The sequence below is a fragment of the Malaclemys terrapin genome, chromosome 2 (assembly GCF_027887155.1).
Source record: "Malaclemys terrapin pileata isolate rMalTer1 chromosome 2, rMalTer1.hap1, whole genome shotgun sequence".
Taxonomy (NCBI): domain Eukaryota; kingdom Metazoa; phylum Chordata; order Testudines; family Emydidae; genus Malaclemys; species Malaclemys terrapin.
The window spans coordinates 256,446,295-256,470,389 of NC_071506.1; the positions used below are offsets into that span (position 1 = coordinate 256,446,295).

The window sequence follows — 24,095 nt, forward strand, 5'->3', positions numbered from 1 at the left end:
AGCTGCTAACTGTTAAAATACATACCTAAGGGAGAACTTACTTGAAAAGTCTAAATCAGTGTATATTCCGGACCATAACACCAATGAAAACAGTAGCAGCAGCAGAAACAAAAATTGTCTTGTATCAAAGGCAGTAAATTGTCTGATACAGATGTGTGAAATAGCATGTGACCAGGCAGGTGGATTCTATCATGAGGCATACACAAAAGGGAGCAGAGTGAAGGCTCCACATGCAAATCTTAATTCTTTTACTTCCTGGCTGTCATCTTGGTAGGGCTGCAAAATGTCCATTTGGTGTAGCTTCATGAAATCAAATAAATAATTACACTTGGCATCCTATAATCCTTCTTTTATAAAAGTTCAGCCATAGTGCAATTTGTGACCTAGTGAAATTTTCACTTCTCCTCGCTGGGTTATAACTGAAACACCAGTGATACCCAGTTTTTATAAGTCCCATGTTTTGATATAGTGCAATAGCATTTACGCTGTTAATGTCAGAGATTGAACATCATCACTAAATCTAATTTAGGTAGCCTAGAAACATACTCTGGCTCTACATGCCTATAGGGCTACTTTTATTTCCTCATTTCCATTGATACCAATCAAACTGTTCCTACTTCATCTTTATTAGTTTGGAGTCAACTCCTTTCTGAGAACCATTTAAACTGTGTTTAGCATGTGCACAGGTTGAGAAGTACTACCACGTTTGTATCCATTTATCTTTCTTTAATGTTGAAATGATTTGTGCTTTTGCCACTCTGTGATTAGATTGCAGTAGTTGCTACACACTGACTTGCCAAACCAGGTTCTATCTGCATTCCCCAGAACAAATATTTGATGCTTTAGTTTCAGAAATGTGGTTAAAGCAGGTTTAAATGCTTGGGAAGCTTTAAGGGCAGACAAGTTCTGAATTTTCAAAAAGAAGAACAGGAGTACTTGTGGCACCTTAGAGACTAACAAATTTATTAGAGCATAAGCTTTCGTGGACTACAGCCCACTTCTTCGGATGCATATAGAATGGAACATATATTGAGGAGATATATATACACACATACAGAGAGCATAAACAGGTGGGAGTTGTCTTACCAACTCTGAGAGGCCAATTAATTAAGAGAAAAAAAAACTTTTGAAGTGATGATCAAGCTAGCCCAGTACAGACAGTTTGATAATAAGTGTGAGAGTACTTACAAGGGGAGATAGAGTCAATGTTTGTAATGGCTCAGCCATTCCCAGTCCTTATTCAAACCGGAGTTGATTGTGTCTAGTTTGCATATCAATTCTAGCTCAGCAGTCTCTCTTTGGAGTCTGTTTTTGAAGTTTTTCTGTTGTAATATAGCCACCCGCAGATCTGTCACTGAATGACCAGACAGGTTAAAGTGTTCTCCCACTGGAACTTTAACACATCTGACATCAGGAATCAAAATACTCAAAAACCAGTGGGAGAACACTTTAACCTGTCTGGTCATTCAGTGACAGATCTGCGGGTGGCTATATTACAACAGAAAAACTTCAAAAACAGACTCCAAAGAGAGACTGCTGAGCTAGAATTGATATGCAAACTAGACACAATCAACTCCGGTTTGAATAAGGACTGGGAATGGCTGAGCCATTACAAACATTGACTCTATCTCCCCTTGTAAGTACTCTCACACTTATTATCAAACTGTCTGTACTGGGCTAGCTTGATCATCACTTCAAAAGTTTTTTTTTCTCTTAATTAATTGGCCTCTCAGAGTTGGTAAGACAACTCCCACCTGTTTATGCTCTCTGTATGTGTGTATATATATCTCCTCAATATATGTTCCATTCTATATGCATCCGAAGAAGTGGGCTGTAGTCCACGAAAGCTTATGCTCTAATAAATTTGTTAGTCTCTAAGGTGCCACAAGTACTCCTGTTCTTCTTTTTGCGGATACAGACTAGCACGGCTGTTACTCTGAAACCTGAATTTTCAAAGTGGAAATGACTGTTCCTGCCAATTGTAAGACTGGGGACTGAATTGTGTCACCTGAGATGACAGACTTCTGGGTGATAGAGAGGCTCATCTTCTGTGTTCTAGGAACTGCAGTATGGGATGATACCAGTGGCCCATTTAGACCTGTCTTATATCAGATAGGGACTAAGTACCAGCTACTTCAAAGAAAAATGCATGGAATGGTGGAGTAGGCAGTTAGGGAATAACTTTCTCACATGGAAAGTTTCTTCCTTGCTCCCATTAATTAAGGGTTAGCTTATGTTTTGAAGCATGAGAGTTTATATTTCTTCCCAAACTCTTGTTTTGGTGTCCTATTATTGTAACTCTGGATGCCAGGAATAAGTTGTCTTCCTTCTGCATGTATTATTTTTCCAATGTGGTTAACAGACTGAATCAGAGCCTGTATCCTGGCCCAATGCCACTTAAAGCCAGAGTAGATGCAAAAAATATATGAGGGATGGTAATTCAGCAATGTTGCTTATGCTAATCCTCCTAATTGTGGGTTCCAATTTGTTTGGATAGTCTTAAATTCAGTGTTTATAACATGCTGTTCACATCCTTAAAAAGAAGGGAGAACTCTTTGCTTGGATAGGTAATAATTTCAAAATATACTTGTGGCTTTATCACTGAGTTATGAGTCCTAACATAACTAGTGTGCTGAGGTTACAGCTTAGCAAGTATACACTCTTAATTTAGAAAAAGTGATGCTTAGCTGGTGCTTATCAGAAGACCGATAAGGAACAGAGGCATTTCATTCACTCGGTGTTTGAAGCACGTGTATAGACATAAATTCTGTTGACCATTCAAGCTATAAGAGAGACGACCTTAACTTCCAAAGTCAAACTTGAGATCTTAAGGATTTCACGATACAAAAGCAACCTTTATTTATTTTTTTTTTTTAGGGCCTTCCTTCAACTCCATTGTAATTGAGAATCTCCCTATCAAATGGAAATTCCATGATGTTTTTTGTTGTGGTTTGTGTATTTCCCCTTCCCCATGCTTAGCTGGAATGTTGTTTCTTAAATGGGTTTAAAACCTCTGAGTATTTTACACAGACCATACATTGTAGGAGCCATGAAACCATTTGCTACTTTTATATTCCCCCCCCCCCCCCCCCCCCGTGAGGAACAAGTAGTCTCCCAGCCCTTAGTTCTTGGTGGTATTCACATGTGCTTTTCATGCAGTCAGATCACTTCCTAACAACCTTCAAATTGTCTAAGGGTATGTCTACACAGCAAAGAAAACCCTGCAACTAGCCTGTGCCAGCCGGCTTGGGCTTGGGCAGGGTGGGAGGGTCCCATAGCTCAGGCTCCAGCCGGAGCCCGGAAGTCTACACAGCAACGAAACAGTCCTGTAGCTCAAGCCCCATGAGCCTGAGTTGGTTGGCCAGTCACAGGTATGTCTACACTGCGAAGAAAAATCCTAAGAGGGTAAATCCTGCCTCACCATGGTATATCACTGCAGCAGGGTTGGATGGTAGCTCTTGAGATGGGTCCCCAAACTATGTGGATCTGTCAGCCACTCACCCTGTGGATGAGAAGCACGGTAGAATTTGGGGTTACTGCAGAGTGCGGGGGGGGGGGTGTTTTGTTTTGCCTCTCACCAGCATACAGGCAGTGTGTTTCTCAGGCAGTGTGCTGGGGAAAGTATTTTGGCCCTATTAAAATGAAACCAATTGGGACTATTGAGTCACTGAAAGAGTGAACTTTTCCCTCTCCCGGAGGGAGGAAAAACAAGGCTGGACAAAAACTATGTGGGTCATTTTAGGCTTGCACAGAAACATGAATATGCTAAATAAATGAGGTATTTTGAATGGACCAATAGGGATAGCTAGACAGAGGGTACAGGCAGTGCTTTTATCCCACAAGAGGGAGGAGGAGTGTATGAGCCAGAAGATAAAAGCTGAAACAAAGCCATGCTGTGTCCCTTTGAGTTATTCACATAACACTGGATGGTAAGGCTTTCTGCTCCTGAGACACAGAAGTGGGGTCATGATTCTAACAATGGACGCTGGTAAGTTGCATTAAGCTTGCCTTTCTCTGTATAACATAGCTTTTCACAGGAAGGAGCAAAGCCAGTAGCTGACGTTTTTGTAAGTAATGCAGTTTCTTACAAAGCCTGCAATAAACTTGGCATAGTGTGTGTATTATACTATAATTATTCCATGACTGTTACGCATTGAAACGTGGATCCTCTCTGGAAATATGAGTCCATGATACCACAATGAGCATGTTAATACGAGCCCTTCTGACTTCATTAAAGGGACAGTCATCATGGGTCTGAATTACAGCCCCAGTGTCTCACTTCTAGAGAAGCCAAGATAACTGTCCATGAAAGGTGTAGGCTGAATCACATCTATACTGTGAGGTATCATGGAAGGAAACCTATGACAGTAAGCAAAAACTAATGGTGACGCTAAAATTTGTTAGCTGTAACTCCACAGGGTCTTTGGGACCCTACAAAACTTGTACTGTGTGTGATGGGGTCGGAGCACTTTTACAAGATTCAGAACCTCTTCCCATGATTTGTACTACTAAGGCAGCTTGTGTGAAAATAGGATCTTAACGTTGTTTTTTTTTAAAAAAGGAACAGTTCAGGAGGGTGGGAACCACCTGTGTTGGTAGTGACAATAAACGTACTGTTTGGCTGTGTAGTGGTTTGTGTGAAATGAATTGGTAATCTCAGTCCAGTTTCTTATTCATGGGAGTGGTGTCTGTGTCATAAGGGTCAGTCATTTTTAGAAGTCTTCAGATAAGAGAGCCAGGATTTAAATGGATATGGAGAGAGCACCAATTCCCAGAACTTCTGCTGTACCTGTGAATAAATTGTTTGTTGCTGCTTTCTGTCTGATTCCCATCACAAGCAGATTATTTACTCCAATTTAATGAGTATAGTAATGTAAGAATTATTTTGAATCCCTTCTGTTACCAGTCACAGTATACTCAGTTGTGGTGGGAAAGGGGAGGCTACAGATCTTAGAAATCGTTTTATTTACAAATAAATTACTTTTTAGAATAATGTTCAAATGGAAAAACAAAACGGTTAAGACAAAGTTCTGAATACTTGTCAGCCCAGTGCCTTTCTCCAGTAATGTGCATCTGGCTCCATTTGGATTAATATTTATTCTCTTGAGGAAAAAGTTGTCTTCATGCCCTCTTTCAGTTCTTGGCCTTTCTGATCAGACTTCAAAAGCAGGCCAGCTGAGGTGATTTGTTGATGGACATTTCTTCACCAGAAACTGAGCAAAGATTACAAACACCTTTACTTAAGTCACTAGCATTTTCCTGAAACTATTTTGAAACTAGTAACCTGGTTACCATTAAAACCAGTGACTCAGATGTGGTGCTCACAGCGTGCTAAGCGCTTTGCAGACAAGGTTGAAACCAGGACCTTGCCACTGTGCAAGTTGACAATGTGCAGAATGAGGAAGGTGATGAAATGCAACACAAAGCTAACTGGTAGGTTTATCCATGATTTTCCTTCTAGGTTTTGGGGATTTTCAAACATTGCTTCATTTTCATTACAGCAGCACCTAGAGGCCCCAACCAAAATTCAGATCCTCATTATGCGAAGCGCTGTGCAAACTCATGGTAACGGGGAGTAGTATTCCCATTTTCCAGAAGGGGAACTGGGTCACAGGCTAAGTGACCTGTCTGAGGTTGCAGAGAGAGAGGCTCTCTCAGAGCTGGGACTTAAACATAGCTCTCTCAAGACCTAATCCAGGGTCTTCTGCAAGACAATCCTTCTTCCAAGCACTGAAGTTTGTAGGCTTTATGGAAGCAGTTGTGGGCTTGTTTGTTTCCTTTGTAAGGATGAACCTGAGCGAAAATGTGGAAGCATATAATTTAATCTTAAAGATTACATCTAATTTTATACTTTCAGTTTAAGAAAATTTACTGTAATTGGCATGTTCTTTCCCTGTGATGATGAGTAACTTAAAATGAAATGCTGTTCGGGCACCATTATTTTTAAGTCCTCGCTCTTAAATTTTCCTCAGGACAATGTCACTATTTTACACTTTTCCAGGCGTCACTGTGCTTCAGTAGTGCAGTTAATATTTTTAGAAAGTTACATTGCCTTACATTGGTAAAACACAAAAATTGCCAGTGGCTTCAAAATGTTCAGGTTTTTAAATGGTAGTTCTTTGTTTTTTGGTGAGGGAAAACACTTCTAAATACTTCAAAGGAAACATGGTACTTTAAGCATGTATAAAATGAAGGTCTAAGATTTGCTCCAAGGATAATATTTGAACATTTGGTTTTTGTTTTTAAAACTCATGGAAAGATATCTAGGCAGTTCAATCCTCTCACTCTAATAACACTCGAGTTGTTACAGTGTTACTATCTGCTCAATTTCACTTGCATTTAAAACTCAATTTGTTGTTCGTTCTACTATTTACTTATTTCATATCCTTTGCTTTGCAAGTCTGGGCTATTATTTTGTCTTGGACATCAGATTGTTAAACTGCTTTCTTACCCACCAAAACTGCTGGTTTTTAAAAGGATTTTAAGAGATACTATTTTCATAAAAATCTTTACTCTCTCTCTACTTACTTTCCATTCCATTCCCAGGCCCGCCTCATATCTGTAATTGGCTTTCTTTGTTTTATTGCTCTCTAGTTTTTGCTGCTTTTAATTTCTTGGTTTGGTGAGAGGATGTAAAATGAAAGCTGCAGGACATAGTTGATAATATAATTGGATTTGAAGTAACTACAGGCTAGGAGTGTTGCAACAGCTGATCTGATCCTTCTGAGTTTCAAGAGCTATTTATGGTAGATTAGCTGGTATCAAAGCTCTACTGTTCAGCCCATAAATGGTTGGTCCCATGTGAAGTTGCCACACTGCATTTGGCTTAGTCCTCGGAGGTTGGAGAGCCTGTAGTTTTATGTGGATAAATCAAGTGATGGATGGAAACGCTAAAGGCAGATCAGGGAACTACAATGTTGAGGACTTTAGACGGCTGAGGACATTTGAAAGAAGAGTTTTGCTAATAACTTTCTTCCCAAATATTTCAGAAGCAGCACTTGGAATATAGCTTTTGCATATTTACTCTATTTGGCACCCACATGCCATAGGAAAGCACCGTTCTAAATTTATCGGTCTCTGAATCATCTTGGCTGCAGATGTTCTTGCCAAACTTGCATGTTGATATTTGGTAACTTGAGTGAGGTGTCATTTTTGTTTTCTTAGCACCTGAATGTTTTCTATGCTTTGAAAAGAAATTTTTAGCTGAAGTGAGAAACTTCTCCAAAATAGTGCTATGGAAGTCTAACTCTTACTGAGTTGGCTAGAAGGAGTTGCAATAGTTCTGTGACTATTCTGTGAAGACTTTTTTTCTTTTTTCCTATATAAAACCAGACAAGCAGTTTTTTTTTTAAAAAACAGGATTTTGAAGTAAGTAACACCTCTTTCTAAAAGCTTGAAAGCAGATGTTTAAAAGTCAGTTGTTTTGAGAGTGTTTGAAGCTTTGTCAGGTTGAAGTGTGAGTAGTTTTTTCCAGCCTGTGCATGCCAGTCATTCAGTCTTCCTTTAAGGCATTTTTATTTTCGTGGTTTTGTTTAAACGAAGAGTTCATTTCACTATGGATGGAAAGTCTGTCACTGACTGGATTGTGTGTTAAGTGTGACACTTTTAGAGTGTATTAACCTATAATACCAATATCTCAAATTGGGTTAGGAATATTATTTAAGTAAAAGCTATTTCAGTGTGTTTTTCCCCCTCCCGCTCCCCGCAATATTTTGGGGGAGGTGTTGTAAAACCAGTACACCTCTACTCCAATATAACGCTGTCCTCGGGAACCAAAAAATCTTACCGCGTTATAGGTGAAACTGTGTTATATTGAACCTGCTTTGATCCGCTGGAGTGTACAGCGCCCCCCCCCCCCCCCCCCCCGAGCACTACTTTACCGCGTTATATCTGAATTCATGTTATATCAGGTCGCGTTATATCGGGGTAGAGGTGTACTTAAATGTATGATTTGAATCTGACAGAATTCTTACAGTAGTTTACATGAGATACAACAGCTGCATTTTAACAATTGCTAGACTTGGAAGTTTACTCGGAATACTCATCTCCAACTCTCCAGTTTCCACTCTTTTTTCACATGTTCTCTGGCTTTCTCCATTAACATACCTTGGCAGAAAACTGGTTGTGCATTCATTTTTGACCACCAGCACAGCATCATTAGCTGCTGAATCTTTAGGGTTTTTCTTTCCTTGCTCCTAATATGCCCCCTGATGTTCTACCTTAACTGGTTTAGAGACACTAATTTACAAAACATCCTGTGAACAGGGCCGGCTCCAGGGTTTTGGCTGCCCCAAGCAGCCAAAAAAAAGCCGCGGTCGCGATCTGCGGCGGCAATTCGATGGAAGGTCCTTCGCTCCGAGCAGGAGTGAAGGACCATCTACCGAATTGCTGCCAAATAGCTGGACCTGCCGCCCCTCTCCGGAGTGGCCGCCCCAAGCACCTGCTTGCCAAGCTGGTGCCTGGAGCCGGCTCTGACTGTGAAGGAAATATAAATACTTATCCCCATTTTAAAGATGGAGGAATGGAGGCAAGTAGTTTCCCAGGAGCTAGTGATCATGAGTACATCTCTCAGTTCTGTACTTGAACTGCAAGACCATAACCTTTCCTCAAACAGCTCTAAAAACTTGTTCCCATAATATACTCACTATCCCTTCATGAGCTTGTGTTCTCTTCAGGTGTTTCATTATACAGCATCAAATGGACCAGACAGCTAGCTTTTATGTATTAAACTGTTAATGGTCCTCTTTCATCCGTTGGTGAGTGGAGGTAAGACATTTTTATAAAAAAAAAAAAAAAAAGTTTTGTTTTTTGTATGCACTTGAATTTTGGTAAATACTGCTTGAATGCCCATTGAAACCTTTGCACGCAGTCTAAATCTGTCCAATATATTACAAAAAGATGGATCCTCCCCAGTACCGAAGCTGTGGCCTTAGTCACATGCTGTATCAACTGAAATCATCCTTCAGACACCATGTCAGCTTGGTCTCTGACAAACAGAAGTTAGTTTTCAGAGTAGCAGCCATGTTAGTCTGTATCCGCAAAAAGAACAGGTGTGTTCTCAATGTCTTTACTATCTTATCTCACTAAAACTCTTATAACTCTTTTATAAAATAATTCCTCCCCTTATCAGTTGGTTGACTAGCTTTGGATTTTAATAGCAGCATATTCTAAAACTTTACCTCTTCACATAAGTCAATTACTCCTTGTCACCTGCCACTGAGAAAGATCGTTGGTAATAAATCCTATCACTATATTAACCTGTACTGTGCACTTATAACCACACATTGACGGGTGAAGAATTTCTTTTGGAAAATGTGTCGTCTGCTTCTGAACCTGACCCCTACATGGTGGTTTTGGGCAGGAGAATTGGGACTAACCCTTCTATGAATTAGGAATTTACAGGACTACTGCAACATTCAAACATACATGCGGATGTGGTAAATCTTATGTATCAGTTCAAATCCAGGGTTACCATCCTGCAAGAACAGAAGGACTGTGCTAGAATCCTTAACCTTGGATTTAAGCTCAAATGCACTAAAGATGTAGCTGGATATTTTAGAAAGCATTTTGGTTAATGAAAAGTAACATTATCGGCCCCTCTTCATACAACGAATTCTCAAATTACTAAGATTTGGCAATTAACCAATCCCCACCACAGATAACCAGGACAATAGTCATTCTGTCAAGCATTAATAATTCTGCTTTTTAGAAGTACTCTTTTCCCTCTGTCACATTCCTAGCAGAGACTAGGTCTGTGTACGAGTATTTTGAATTAGGGGCTGCATTATTCAGTTAGGACTACAGGTGTGTAGCTCTGGCGTTCATGCAAAACTCCTAATCCTGGTGCTATTTGGGGGGAAGAGAGGGAGGTAACTTCCTTATCTTTAATGAATTAAAGATGTCCAAAGAATTCTATCTTCAATTCAGTATGGAGAAAGGAAACATTACAGTATGAACTTGATATACACTGAGCCTCTGGGATTCTTGCTAAGAAAAAGTGAAATGGCATTTCTCCTTTGTTTTACTTATTCCAAAAGTATGATGAACCCAGTCTGTTGTAGTGAGATGTCAAAGATGCTATGGTTGAGTCATAGGTTAAGAGTCACTTGCCACCACAGAGAATTAAGGTGCATTCTGCAATCACAGTGGCTTTATTTGTGAGGGGAAAGAATCTGTGTATCATTTAAAGAGAGAGCATACGGTATGTTGTAAAAGCAAATTGGTCCAGCATACACATCATTAAGCATCATGAACTGAAGTTGTTTTCCTCTGGAGATGCATGTTCTCCAAGTGGGGGGGGGTGTGAAGGCTTTTTTTAAAAACCCATTTGCTTATGCACATTTGTGTTCTCACTGATGTGTGGAATTTGTTTTGACATAGGAAAACTCACTGCCTTCATTTTTTTCTTATAGAACAGGTCCACCAGACCAGTTCATCCAGGTGAATTTTAATATGAAGAATGTAGCTAAAGAAATGAAAAAAATACTGCCATTGTCAACCTACTTGTCCTCCTTCCCCAGTTTGTCAATTAATGACAGGTTGTATATAGCATGGTTGTCATTAATTATAATTGTGATTTGTAGCTTTGGAATGCAAAGGTGTAGCTGGCTACCTGAGACATCTCACTTTCCATAGGCATTGCTTGTGATGGAGGGTTTTTATTCAGACTGCCTTTCTCCACTGGGAAGGACTCTGCCTTCTAGCCAGAACTGAAGGGCATAATTTCCTCTTAAAGAAGCAGTAGGCAAGTTTTTCTTCCGCTTTTTAATGACACATTCTTATCTTTGTGTTAACTCTAAACTATCTATTTGAAGTAACTGAAACGCTTGAAGGTCTCTGGTTTTAGTGAGCAAAGCCTGTTCCAGTTGGAATCTGCCTTAAGCAGATAAGGATGCATTGGGTAACTGATAAAAATGCTTTGTTCAATGGAGTCTTTCAGTAGAGAAAACAGGAAAATTATATACTAAGCCTTTACTGATGGGCTTCGATTTGTAAGCTTGAATTGTTGTATCAAATCAATTTTTTAAAACTTAAATGAAAGAAAAGACATTACATATCCAGATTGAATGAGATTTCAGTTTCTAATACTTTTTAACAGACTTTATTCAGGTATTTGGAGAAGTGCTGTGTAGACTCTCGGTAGATCAGAGAAAACCATGCATGCCAAAGAGCAGTGGGGAGTTAACCATATTATTTGTATGGAGTTAATTATTACCAGATGTTCATTGTGATTATACCTGCAAAATCTACTGTTAGAAAACTACTGGCATTCAGCTGACAGCTGTAGGATCTCATTTTTTGTTTAATCATATTGGTCTCAAATGCAATAACTTTTTTGAAGGATGCACTAGATAATTTAAGGTCTGTTTACCATTGTGGTGGAAATGGGGTATGAGGTGTAGTATTTCAAAATGAGATTAAACACACAAGAAGTGCTCTAAAATATGTTCAGATTTCATGTGCTTTACATGATTTTTCCTTTCAAGGTCTCTCACTTATGGCAATCTGTTCCATTAAGCCGCCAGGGAAAACCTCAAATAGTACTGTGTATACTCTTAATTAACTAAAAAAAAAATAACCTCAACCATTCTATTGTACTGAAATAAGAAACCTAGGCGCCAAGGCTAGTGTTCACTGGGGCACTGAAATGGTGGTCTCATTCTTACAACGTGGGACTGGCAGTAGGGACATCTAGGTTCAATTCTTGTCACTTTTGGTGACAAAGTCACTTAAATTGTTTCAATTTTTACAGAAGGGGGAAAAAGAAGGTTCAAACAAGTAACTATTACCTAACCCCTAATGTGTGCTACAAGGCTGAGTACCTTTGTTTGGAGGCTAATGTTTGGAGAAGTTCGCTAATGAATAACATCTTCAGTTTGTACACTTAGGGCTGGTCTACACTGGGGGGTCGATGTAAGATACACAACTTCAGCTATGGGAATAACGTAGCTGAAGTAGACGTATCTTATTTCGATTTACCTCGGGTCCTCACGGCGCAGAATCAATGGCCGCAGCTCCCCCGTCGGTTCCGTTACCGCCGCTCACCGTGGTGGAGTTCCGGAGTTCCGGAGTCGACGGAAGCGCGTTCGGGGATAGATTACTATCCGCCAATTTGGCGGGTAGTCTGGGTGTACCCTTAATCTGTTAACTCTGTAACACCACTTCCCTAGGTGCATCATCAGCAGTCATTGAACCACAGACCTCTAGATCTAACCGGTACTGCCTCAGCTAAGGCCCAGGCGTTTGGTCTCAAAGCCAGTAGCAAATTTACAAATCTCCGTGATCTGGCTTTTAGTGAGGGATGGAGAGTCATGCTTCAAGTTTTGATTACACTTGCAATATCTCTATTGGTTTGAGTTGCCTCTAGCCACATACAATACACACATGCTGAAAAGATAGATGGTTGCGGGGAGGGGGGTGGTTTGCAGGAAAAGGATGACATCGAACAGTACTCCAATGTGTGTTTATATCCACACTATTTAGAAGACATGTAGAGATGCTGGCCCAGAAACTCAGTGGAGTAACTCTAAGCGGTGTAACGAACTTCTTAAGCTAAGGCAAATGCAATACACTGCACATTTTCAGAATCCTGTTTCTACATTGCCTTGAAGTAATTTTGAAGTAAATTAGCTAAGTATGTGTTCCTTCTTCAAGAGCACATAGCATTCAAACTGACAGTTTGGGGGAGCAATTGGAAACACCAGACGCTGGGATTTTTCAAAAGGGATAAGCGCAGCCTATTTCCTTTGCAAACCATTGGGATTTCAGCACCCAGCTCCTTGGGCCCCATTGAAAAATCACAGCCTAAAAAGTGTCTCAGATGAAGTCTCCCATTTGGATGATGCAAATTGACATTTTTGAATTAAATTTAGCCTTCGCTGCTTCCTGGGTTCTGAGCAGCACTCATGCTGCTTTTTTTAATGAAAAAGTACTCATATGAAATTTTATTTCAGCCTATTTGCCATTATGATCTCACATAAACTCTGTTATGTTCATGTAGCAGGAAGCCCTGTTTGCCTTTAAACCCTATGATCACGTCCCTGATTAGTCGTGATATTGCCTGCTAGGTGAACTCATAACATTTTAATGCACAATAATTCAAATTAAGGTGGCTGTAATGGGGTGCACTCTGTCCCCATCCTATGATGCCCCGGAAACCTCTCAGACTCCATCAGTAGGTAGAAAGTTCATGTGAATTGATTTATATTCTCATCACCAGTACCAGTACAGACTCATGTAGCAAAATATTTTGTTTCTTTCCCAAGGGCTAGGGAGGAACAGAGGTCTCCCTTCCTTAAAATGTCAGATCATACTGAGCTCAGTTAGCCCAGGTCCTCCCTCCTCACTTCCTTCTGGTGTCCTCTTTTATGCCCCTGAGCTAATAGCTAATTGATTCATCAGCTCTCCCAGATGGATCAGCTAATTAGCTGCATATCTCCAATCAGCCTTCTCCAAGGGAACTGGTTGGTGTCTAAGTGATCAGAGTGCTGGCTCTCCTGTTAGCTTCCAGCAGTCTGTCACAGTGGCCCCAACTAAAATTAACTACACTGACACGTCCCTCATTCAAAGCAGTCAAAGGTTTGCTTTTCTAATTTTAATCTTTTCTTGCTTTTTGCTATGTGATTTATTTTTTAATGTAGTACACTGCAGTCCTGTGTCAGGAGCCTGAAATCGTCAGAGTAAAGAGGGGGTACACATATTGACATTATCTACCAAACTATATTGCTATTGCTTATTGCTATTATATTTTTTACTTCAGTAAAATTAGGGGGAATGTAATAAACACTTTTATCTGATTTTACAGCATTATTCTGTAGCTTTTTAATGGAAGTCACTTGCTGAAGTGAGGTTCCGAAGTAAATAGAATGTTGCCTTCAAATTTTCCAGGTTATTGTATGGCCTCTGTTATAATACTGGAAATGGATAATTGGATTCCAAACTTGATGCATCACACATCTTTAAAAATCCAAAAGGTAAAAGGACATGAAGAAATACTACATGACAATATAATTTTATACAAGTAAAGATTACACATAGCTTTTAACCGCTAACTCGATAGTTTGACTCTTCTGGCTTGAAAAAGCGGACAGCGTCATCTTAGCATCCTTTTTGTCACATTATTGTTGGCACATGAAGTCCCCAATATTGGCTTACCTTATTTTAGTAAATAAAGGTTTCAGAGCACAATACCTATCATGTAACATTATCTGTGGGGAGGGTTCCTGAAATCACTAATTTGGGTCGGATCAGAGGAAGGTATTTGGAAGTTGCACAACCCACAAAGGTGTTTGATTAGCATTTCAACCAGGACTTTCCTCATGACTGATTTGGTTTCCGATGGGTGACGGGATGGATCACTTGATGATTATCTGTTTGGTTCATTCCCTCTGAAGCACCTGGCATTGATCACTGTTGGAAGACCGGATACTGGGCTAGATGGACCACTGGTATGACCCATTATGTCTGTTCTTATGTACTAATTGGGGATTGACAGAGCACTGTTAATTGTAGAGCTGCTGGAAATGCAAAATCAAATTCCAGATTAGGAAGAAAGAAAACACTGATGTATGTTTTGGTTACTGTTGGTAAACTACAGCTCATACTAAAGATCTGATCTACACCCAGAACTTAGATTAAACTAGCTATGTCATTCACAGGTGCAAAATTCAAACCCCTGAGAGACCTAGTTTAAAATGACCTAAATCCTGGTGTCCACACTGCTAGGTTGATGGAAGAATGCTTCCATTGACCTAGCTACTGCTTCTTGAGGGGCTAGATTTACTACGGAGATGGAAAATCCATTTCTGTCGCTGTAGCAAGTATCTACACTATAGCAGCATAGCTGCAGCAGTGCCACTGTATTACTTGTGGTGTAGACATACACAAACCACTGGTTTTGTGGCTCATTACAACGATTTGTAACACTCCACACTGCCAGTTACCCTTAATTGCCCCTATTAATCCTTTATGAATACAATCTAACCCTTAATTGTCCACTTCATTTCAAGTGACCCTTTACAACCAGTTAGAAGAACATCTTCAGTTTGGGGACAAAACTTTGTCTAGAATTCTGAGGGTTAACGGCGGCTACTTTGTGAATAACTAGCTGCCTCTGAACCTACAATTCAGGCTAGATTAATGTGTATATATCAAATATAAGATATATTATATATTGGGCATGAATTGGAGGTCCTAGTGTAGGTAACCTATATATTTTGGCTCATGGGACCTTACCAGGTTCACTGAAGCAAACAAAAGCAATTGGTCTCTGCAGAAACATTTAAATGACTAGGTACTTCTAAATCATATCAAAGGCAATTAAGTGTTTTATTAGACTTCTGTAATGAATTTGGAGCTGCCTGTAATTTATGGATGCTGTATCTTGACGTTCACTGTGTGCATATATCAATTCAAATGCACCTAGGAAGAGGGGAGGTGGGCCTCTTAGCAAACACTTGAGACAGTGCAAGAGGCCATTCATTTTTATGCTCTTGCTCAGCTCCCTCCTGGGCTTGCCAGACTGGCTTCTTCAGGAATGACTTGCTCCCTGTGGAGGGGGTTGGTCAAGGGATCCAGGAGATTTTAAAGATCCTTTGTTTCTTGAGTGGAAGACAAGTTTTTGGGACTGTACCTAAAATCAGCTGTGAGAAGGTCTGAGGGAGTTTAGTCCTTCCAGGGTCTCCATGAGAATAGTTAAATTCTAGGTAAGATAGATATGCAAGTAGCCCTTTTTGTCTTTTTAAAATCCTTTCTATTATGTTATGCTTTGTTCCTACTTTTAAGATTAAACAGTTTAATTGTTTTGGGTCACTGTATTCCCCACTTGCCCCAGGCTCCCAAAGGAAAGAACCACAGATACTGAAACAGAGTTGGATGTGCAGGTTAAGAACACTTGGTAAATAAGTTACTATAACCTAGGACCCAGTCTGAGAGTGGGGGAATCATGAATTCTATCCCAGGAGAGGTAAAGGCATGAGGCCTGCCATCTGAAGGGGGTGTTCTCAGTGACCCCAGACAAGGGGTCAGAGGCGCAGCTAGCCCTGTGACTGTGACAACTTTCTTACTCAATAGCTTGAGATTCCTTTTTGTTCATTCTACACTGATGTAGAAAAATGTAAAAATTTGATTAACACTCTTAACTACTCTCTTCCCTGAAATTTTTTTGGGGACAATTACTTTAATGTACAATAGGAGACTGGCATCTATGCAATATTTATGGTTGGTCCTGCTAATCCAGATCCTTACATTGAGTGTGATTATAGTTTACAATTGCATCCTTCTTTATCAAGGTGCTGGCTGGCTTTTCTTCTTTATCAAGGTGCTGGCTGGCTAACAGCCCTCGAAGTGAGAACACTTGCGATGACTAGAATTAGCTGCCCTGAAGGCAAGCCTGTGTTCTGCTCAGATTGGGCGGGCTTCTGATTCCAAGGGGTACATTACCAGTTCAGCTGGGCTTTAATATGTTCAGCTAAGTACAGTCTAATTGGTGGTGGTTCTCTTCCTGTGACCTTCTGACCATACTATCTGTAGATGGTCCAACAGGGCAGACCGGCTCAGAAACTAAGCTGTAAACATGAGAAAATGCTTACAGAATTTAGGTTCCTGACCCAGGCCAATGTGACTGCATCATTCTGTATCCTGTGGGATGACCTGCCTCACAGGGACCAGACCCCCCCAGAATTGAGGCCAACATCTCGCTCTTCCATTTAGCTAGAGTGCCTTCCTGAACCCTCTGAAGTGTCATGGTCCTTTCATCTCTAAGGACTGACAACTGAACTAAAATTTGGCCCTATTTGCAGCTTAGGTTTTGGCTCTCTAGGTTCTGAGGGCTAAAAAAACAGTTCTGCAAAGCAAAGCTTATTCTTGAGCTCTTGCAATGGGAACAGCAAATTCAGCTTTTACTTCATGATCTCGGGAGGAGTAAATTAGGTTAGGCTTGTTTCCAGGGCCTATGGAAGCTGCACTTCAATTTAAAGCAGACCTTATATTTGGAGAAGGATCAACCCCAGCTTCCTATGGATTACATTCCTTATGGAAGCCCACAGGCTGCTTGTGATTTTTTTAGGTCTCCTGTGTTCTGGAAAAGACAATGGGGATGGGCTTTTACGGGGAGGGGGGAGGCACTGGTGTTACCCACATTCTCTAGGGCACCCCACCTTCATCCTTCTGTGGGCTCGAGGCGTAACCAGTCAATTTAGGCGCCCCCACCCTTTCCCAGTTCCTAGGTTTCAGGATGTAATCTTCTGCAGGCTTGCAAGGTCTTTTTACCAGTGAAAGAGCCTTACACAGTAATATCCTTAACCTCTATTTATTAACAGTTACCAAAACAGAATACACACGCTAACCATACAATGCTCACCACTCCCAATAAGGCAGACAAATTTTCCTGGTGACCATTCAGGATCAGGTCGTCCAGGGACTCCAGCTTCTGCATGATGTAGTTGGCAGGGTGTTGAGGTCTGGCAGCTCTGATCTTGGGCTGTGTCCTGAAGTTAGATTCCAAAGAACTTTCTTTTGGACCCCAGTTTATAGAGTTAAACTTGAGTCCTGCTTAGCTCTATCGTAAAGTACTACAAAACAGTATTTTTCACCAATCCTAGCCCATTATGAAACAACTCTTTAAGCGTTCCTATGACCTTAGTTGATTTAAATCTTGCAAAATTAGTTATGCAACAGACAGAAACAATTGAAGAATCAGAGAGAGAGACCATATAGATAAACAATAGAGAAGTAGGGACCATAAAGGCAAAACAATAGATGTCTAGATTTCACAAACACACCTGTTGATAAGTCATTCCTTGCCAGACCGAATGCTATAAAACAAAGTTTTTCCTAAACATCTCAAGATCTGTTTCTTTATCTGATGATGGTGGGTACTATTAGGACAGGAGGGGCTTCTTAACGGCCTGATATAACACTTTGTTTTGATGCAATTGAATGTGAGGATGTGACTTTCTGCTGCTTAGCTCAAGGCTGCTACTGTCCTAATGTGGCTGCAGAAAAAGGCCTCGGACCTTACACTGGAAAAGGCAGAACAATTCCTTGCCAAGTAGGTTGGTCTCGCACAAGGGTAAATTGGAAATACTGTAATTTACCAGAGACTTGTCTAGACTGCATCAGTGAGGATTGTCTAGAACAGGAGACCCCAAACTTGGTTTGCGGCTTGTTCAGGGTAAGCCCCTGGCAGGCCATGAGATGCTTTGTTTACCTGAGCGTCTGCAGGTATGGCCGCTCGCAGCTCCCAGTGGCCGCGGTTCAGCGTTCCTGGCCAATAGGAGATGCGGGCAGCGGTGGCCCGGCAGCTCTGCTACAAACGGCCGTACCTGCGGAGGCTCAGGTAAACAAAGTGTCTCACGACCCGCCAGGGGCTTACCCCTGAACAAGCCGCGAACCAAATTTGGGGTCTCCTGTTCTAGACAATCCTCACTGATGCAGTCTAGACAAGTCTCTGGTAAATTACAGTATTTCCAATTTACCCTTGTGCGAGACCAACCTACTTGGCAAGGAATTGTTCTGCCTTTTCCAGTGTAAGGTCCGAGGCCTTTTTCTGCAGCCACATTAGGACAGTAGCAGCCTTGAGCTAAGCAGCAGAAAGTCACATCCTCACATTCAGAGGATTGAGAATCCCTGGTCTAGAAGCTGAGTAAAAAGACCTTGTTCTTAAAGTTCTCTCTGAAACTTTCTGTCTCTCTACAACCAGATCCTACAGCAAGATAACTGGTCTGGTGGCTGCAGAGGTGAATCATGCCTATTTGAAATTGGCCAAGTGACTTGCAGAATTTCATAACATTTGTTATAACTTAACATAATTGATGGTCCTGTATCATAGTAGTACACGTCTTGGACTTTCTGGTTTGACTAGTAGACTACTGATGTATCAGTCACAACTGATACCCCTTCCTTTCAAACTAACTCCCATTTACACCTGAGATCTTCACCATAGACCTTGTCAGGTCAGTCCCCCAGACCCCTCTCCTATCCTGCTAGCCTCTCATCTGAGGGTTCCCCCTCCTCCCTCACACAATGTGAATATTCTACCAGTTAGATATGGAGGCCACTTTAAATATTACCTTTACCAAGAAGACATTTGGGCAGCAGTGGGAAATTGGACCCTTCCGAGTCCAGGCCTCATTACTGCTTTGGAAATATCTCAAGTATCTCCATTATAGAAAAATGAATGCTGACTTTAATACCTGTTTTTTGGACGACTTCTATGCCAGGCCAAATTTTGGCCATATTTGTTTGCACAGAAGCTGAACAAACTTGCATTGTCTATACATTGTTTTAAATTAGCTTTCAAAGGTGACTGAGCTAGTAAACTCAGGGCAGGGAAATGAGGATCACAATTCTACACTGCCTTGGACTGCCCATTTGTTGGCAGGTAAGAATTATAGCCAAACGTCTGTGCAGTAGAAATGGTATGCTACTTAGCTTTCAACATTTTTTTCATGTCAACTTTGCAGTGACATTAGGAGGATGGCTACTGAAAGTTTAATTTTAAAAATCTCTGTATTAGCACTTCAAGTGTAGTTTAAATTTCACTGGGTTCACAAACTTGGCTTCTTGTTACTGATAGATATCAAGGGCAAATCCTTTGTTGTTTGAGTGGCTTCTTATATCAAGTGACAACTATGCTGTTTTTTTTCTGTCCCATACTGCAGATAGCTGCCCTATGCAAATCAGAAGCTTGCATAAATGTGAATAGTCCATGCCATTACATTCAAAAGAGCAGCAGAGCTGGCTTAGAAGTTAGGAGCTGCTTTGAATCCCGAGCCTGTAAAGCAGCTTTTTGTGAATTAGATCATGGGTGACATGTTGTGTAACTTAATTTTAAACTTGTTCTAAGTGCAGTACTGGATGCTACTATTGTGGGCAGTGAGAAATAAATGGCTGCCATATGAGTTATCATTTCAGTCCTCTTGATATGCAAGCAAAACTATTCAGACTCCCATAAATCTTCTTGGTATTGAACTTCATGGAATGTGTCACAAACTTTATTTAGCTTCTGTAATGTTCCAGTTTCCAACAGGCTTGTAGCATGTATTGGAGTAAGCTGGGTATGTAAAACAACTGTCTGAACAAATCTCTCAGAATTCTTATGTGAATTATTTGGACTTCAGAAGGGTGAAATCTGCTCCCATATGTGGAAACAGCTTTGAAAATTTATTTTAATTCAAATGGCATGTAAAGGAAGTGAAATAGGAAATAAGGGGGGAAAAAGCTAGTTTTAAAAGCCTATAACCGATTAACCCATGTGAAAGAGGCATGATGTCCAGGAAGGAGATTAATGTGTGGTACTGAGATGTCTGCTGCTTCTGCTAATCTGTGTAAATGACCTAGATGGAAGGACCAACTACAGGCTAGATAAATTTTCTGACCGCATAAAACTGGATTTGTAAAAAGCACACAAAGCAAACAGCAAGTATAATGCAAAGGATTGGAAGCGGCATTGTCACTGGGTTTGTAAAAATCCCTGGAAGTGTAATGTTCGCAAATTAGTATTAATGAATAGGCCATTAAAATTAGAAGAATCTTAAGGGGTAGTTATGAAAACTCCAGAGGTAATTATAGAGATGGCAAAATATTAGGCTATCTAGTTTAATAATTACCTTGTCTAGGAAACCATGATGAGATTATACTGTGTGGGAAAGCCTTACTGGGACGTTCTCTGTTCTTTGCATTTTATAAATGGATCCCTGAATTAAAAGTACGTGCTTACTTCCATCTATTAAGTAAACAGATCTCCATTTCAAGTGCTGAGACTGACCTTTCTTTTGTTCAGTTTTTGTGTAGATCACAACTGCTGGTTTGCTGGCACAGTGTATCTTTGGATGAGGGAAGGGACATAGAGTGGTTAACCTCGTGAAAAAACCTCAGTTGTATTAAATAAATAGACCTCTGTGTCTGTGGTAATCAGAAGGGTAAGGGATTTCCCTTACCCTACTGATTACCACAGACACGGAGGTCTATTTACTTTACTTTACTGCAAATACTAGGGTAACCTTGGATAAATATAAAGGCTAAAATTGTACATTTGAAGGATGGCCACAGCATATAAAGGACTGATTCCCTTTTGAAGAGATGAAGTTACCAATACTTTGCTTGTTAACAATATTAAATGTTCCTTTAAAATAAAAACTGTTTGGAGTCTAAGGAGAACTACACATTCACAATTTGTATCCATCCCCTGGCAAATAAAAGTTAATAGAAACTTCTATAACTTGGGTATAATATGTTTTGATGTTTGGGTTCATCCAGGCCATTAAGGGATTGGTCATCATCTGCCTTGTAACCCTAGGTGTCTGGTGGCTATGCCGCTTCGGTGGAGGCATGGACCCCAACAGCTTGCCAGCACCCCACAGGCCTCACCCTAGCTTTGCCCAAGCTGATTATTCCTTGCAGGCTGACCTTAGTACCCTTCTGGCCCTGAATTTGCCCCCAAATCATCGTACTGCAGGGACAGTCCTTTCACTGGACCCTCACAGAGACAGTGTTTAGGTTTGCAGCCTTTACCGAGGCAGTAATAATACACTCCAACCTGTTAGCTTTCAAGAAGCACATACTTTACTGAACTTACACAGCACTGATGATTTTATAATGAAAGCAAAATAAGTTTATTAACAAAAGTGGATTAAGTGATACCACGTAAAGAGATAAAGATGGTTACAAGCAAATAAAAGTGAAAACATCCATCTAAAATTCTAAAACTTAATCTAGCAAGATACAGTCTTCGTTCAAGATGGTTTCTGTCCCTGAGTCTCCTTTCCATCATTTACTGGCCAGGACACATCACAGAGATCAAATCGCTTGGGGGTGTTGTTGTTTTTTTTTGTCCCCTAAGGTGAAGGATAAAGATAGAATCTCTCTCTGTGCCTTATATCCCTAAAGGGATGTCTTTGTCTGAAGCCCTACTGGGCATTCAGTCTCCTGAGTCTCTCTCTCTGAGAAGCAGAAGCCATATTAATTCTCTCTCTTGAGTTTGGGATCAGGATAACCCCACTGGTTTAGCTCAATGGCTTTGTTTACTGATAATATGTACATTGAGGTAAACTCGTATTCCTTTGTCCAGAACAGACCTGTTTATCACCTTTACCAAGGCTAGGCTGTCTAGTCTTAAACGTGTTCTAGTAACATCATACAGAGGCAATTTATAATTTCATTTATAATGTTAACACATTCATTGTGCAATATTAATAACCAGCATCTTATTAGCTTTCAGCTGATACCTCACAAGGCATATTTCATAATAGTGTGTACAGTGTGACGGGGTCACATATGCTTGTATTTCTTTTTTTTATAGAATAAATATAAAAGGAAACTTAATTTTGGAACAAATGCTGAAGCAAATCCCCACTGGTAAGACTAGCATTTGAAATGTGGGTAAACATGAAACATTTGAACATTCTTGAGTAGGTGAAGTCCAAAATGTAACGAACCTTTAAAGTTTGTTAGCACTGAGCTGTTGCCAATCAGTTTATAAATTTCCACAGGTTTTAGGGTGGGAGTAAAGAAGGAACACACCATTTTGACACTCAAAAATTAAAGATGTCATATATTATAGCTTTATAATGATGATGAAATGCCTCTGAAATCCTGGGGGGGAAATAGTATGGTCTGAAAAAAACCCTGTAAAATTAAAAACGGGCCAAAAGGACCCTGAAGGCTTGGAGGTATTTAAACTGTTCTTCCAACTTGATTTCAAATTGAAAACAACACTTTTAGAAATGACTCTTCAGCCAGTGACTTCAACAGATAAACTACATACCCATGAAGATTTAAAAGTGCTCTGTTAATTTAGCATATGAAGTATTAATATAAACCAAAAGAGAAAATAACCATCACAGGAACTCTTCCACCAGCTGGTAACCTGCAACTGAAACCTACTGCCAGCTGGTCAGTTCTACTGCAGTGTTGGGGGAAGGGAAAAGACATTAGTTCAGCTCTGTCAGCACCAGGGCACTGAGGCAGCAGGAGACCAAAGAGGGTAGGCCTGCTTATTAGGGAGATGTCCTGAGGCAAGTATGCAATGAGTTCCAGAGCAGTGGTCTGCCAATTCTGAAGACCATTCATGTGGAAGGCTGCTTAGAAATAATCTGGTTGTGCACAGCAGTGGGGGCTATCCCAGAAAGTGCTTAACTAGGTGAGAAGTGTGTGGTCCTGCCTCCCTGTTCATCAAATCAATCTTCAGAAGAGTTAGGTCAATCACTAGTAATTATCCATAGAAACTATTCACCTTGTTTGATGCTTCTTACCCCAGAGGGCACTTACCTTTATAACCTTTGATTTATGTGTTTCCAATTCCTAATTTTAAAAGTAAGGAATAAAACCAAATTGAATTCTTTAAGGAATAGGGTCTCCAACTGTGGTTTGGGGTTGTGCCATCAACATATGGGGCTGCAGGTCCAATGGCCCAGATTCAGCTTGAGATGATGCCATCTGTACCCAAATGTTTCCAGACCAGCTCCACAAATGCTGCATCAGGAGGGCACTGTCTTGATCAATAAAATGGTGGCTTCCTGGTGGTGTAACTTCACACATAAGTGAGTGCAAGGTCATGTGTGGATGCTGCCAATTTGTAGTAGTTCAAAATGGCGGCTCCCTGGTGTGGCGTGTGTGGCGCGGGTATGGACATGTTGGCTGTACGGAGATGGCGTGCAGATGTCAGTTTTGGCTATTTGCACCACCTTCTGTGGAAGCATCCAGGTGAGGAACTTGAGTGCAGAAGATCCTTTTCTCTGGCAGCCACCTCATTAACAGAGCATCCTCTCTGCTGGAGCTGGTAAGAGCCCGTGCTAGCTTTTTCTGAGATGGGAATCTGCAGGGCTTGTAAGCGCCTTAAGGCAGGGTCTATATTTTCTTTTATGCCACCCTGAGTACCTTGCCGATGGATTAAAAAAAAAATCATTGCAAGACTGTTTCTGTGCTGTCTTAGTATCACCACATAGGGCCTTTCTAAATCTTAGCCTCATTTACGTAACAGTGAATTCCTCTTTCTGATTTGCGATAAGAGGCACAACTGACTCATTTTTATGCAGAGTATCCACTTCGGCTTCCAGCGGTGAGTCTAGTGATGCAGGAACGAATGAAAAACAAGA

The 24,095-nt window shown here is 40.7% G+C and overlaps 1 protein-coding gene across 25 annotated transcripts in view; it reads left to right on the forward strand.

The window, feature by feature from the left end:
* Positions 1-3,912: 3,912 nt before the first annotated feature.
* SVIL (supervillin) overlaps positions 3,913-24,095 on the forward strand; it is a 135,353-nt gene continuing 115,170 nt past the window's right edge. For 20 of the 25 annotated variants that reach the window (XM_054020849.1, XM_054020851.1, XM_054020853.1 and 17 more), the window contains exon 1: positions 3,913-3,988. In XM_054020849.1, the coding sequence (XP_053876824.1) occupies positions 3,967-3,988 (22 nt within the window). In that variant the 5' untranslated portion in view covers positions 3,913-3,966. The remainder of the gene's footprint in view (positions 3,989-24,095) is intronic. The other 5 variants (XM_054020868.1, XM_054020874.1, XM_054020873.1 and 2 more) reach the window with 3 other exon arrangements.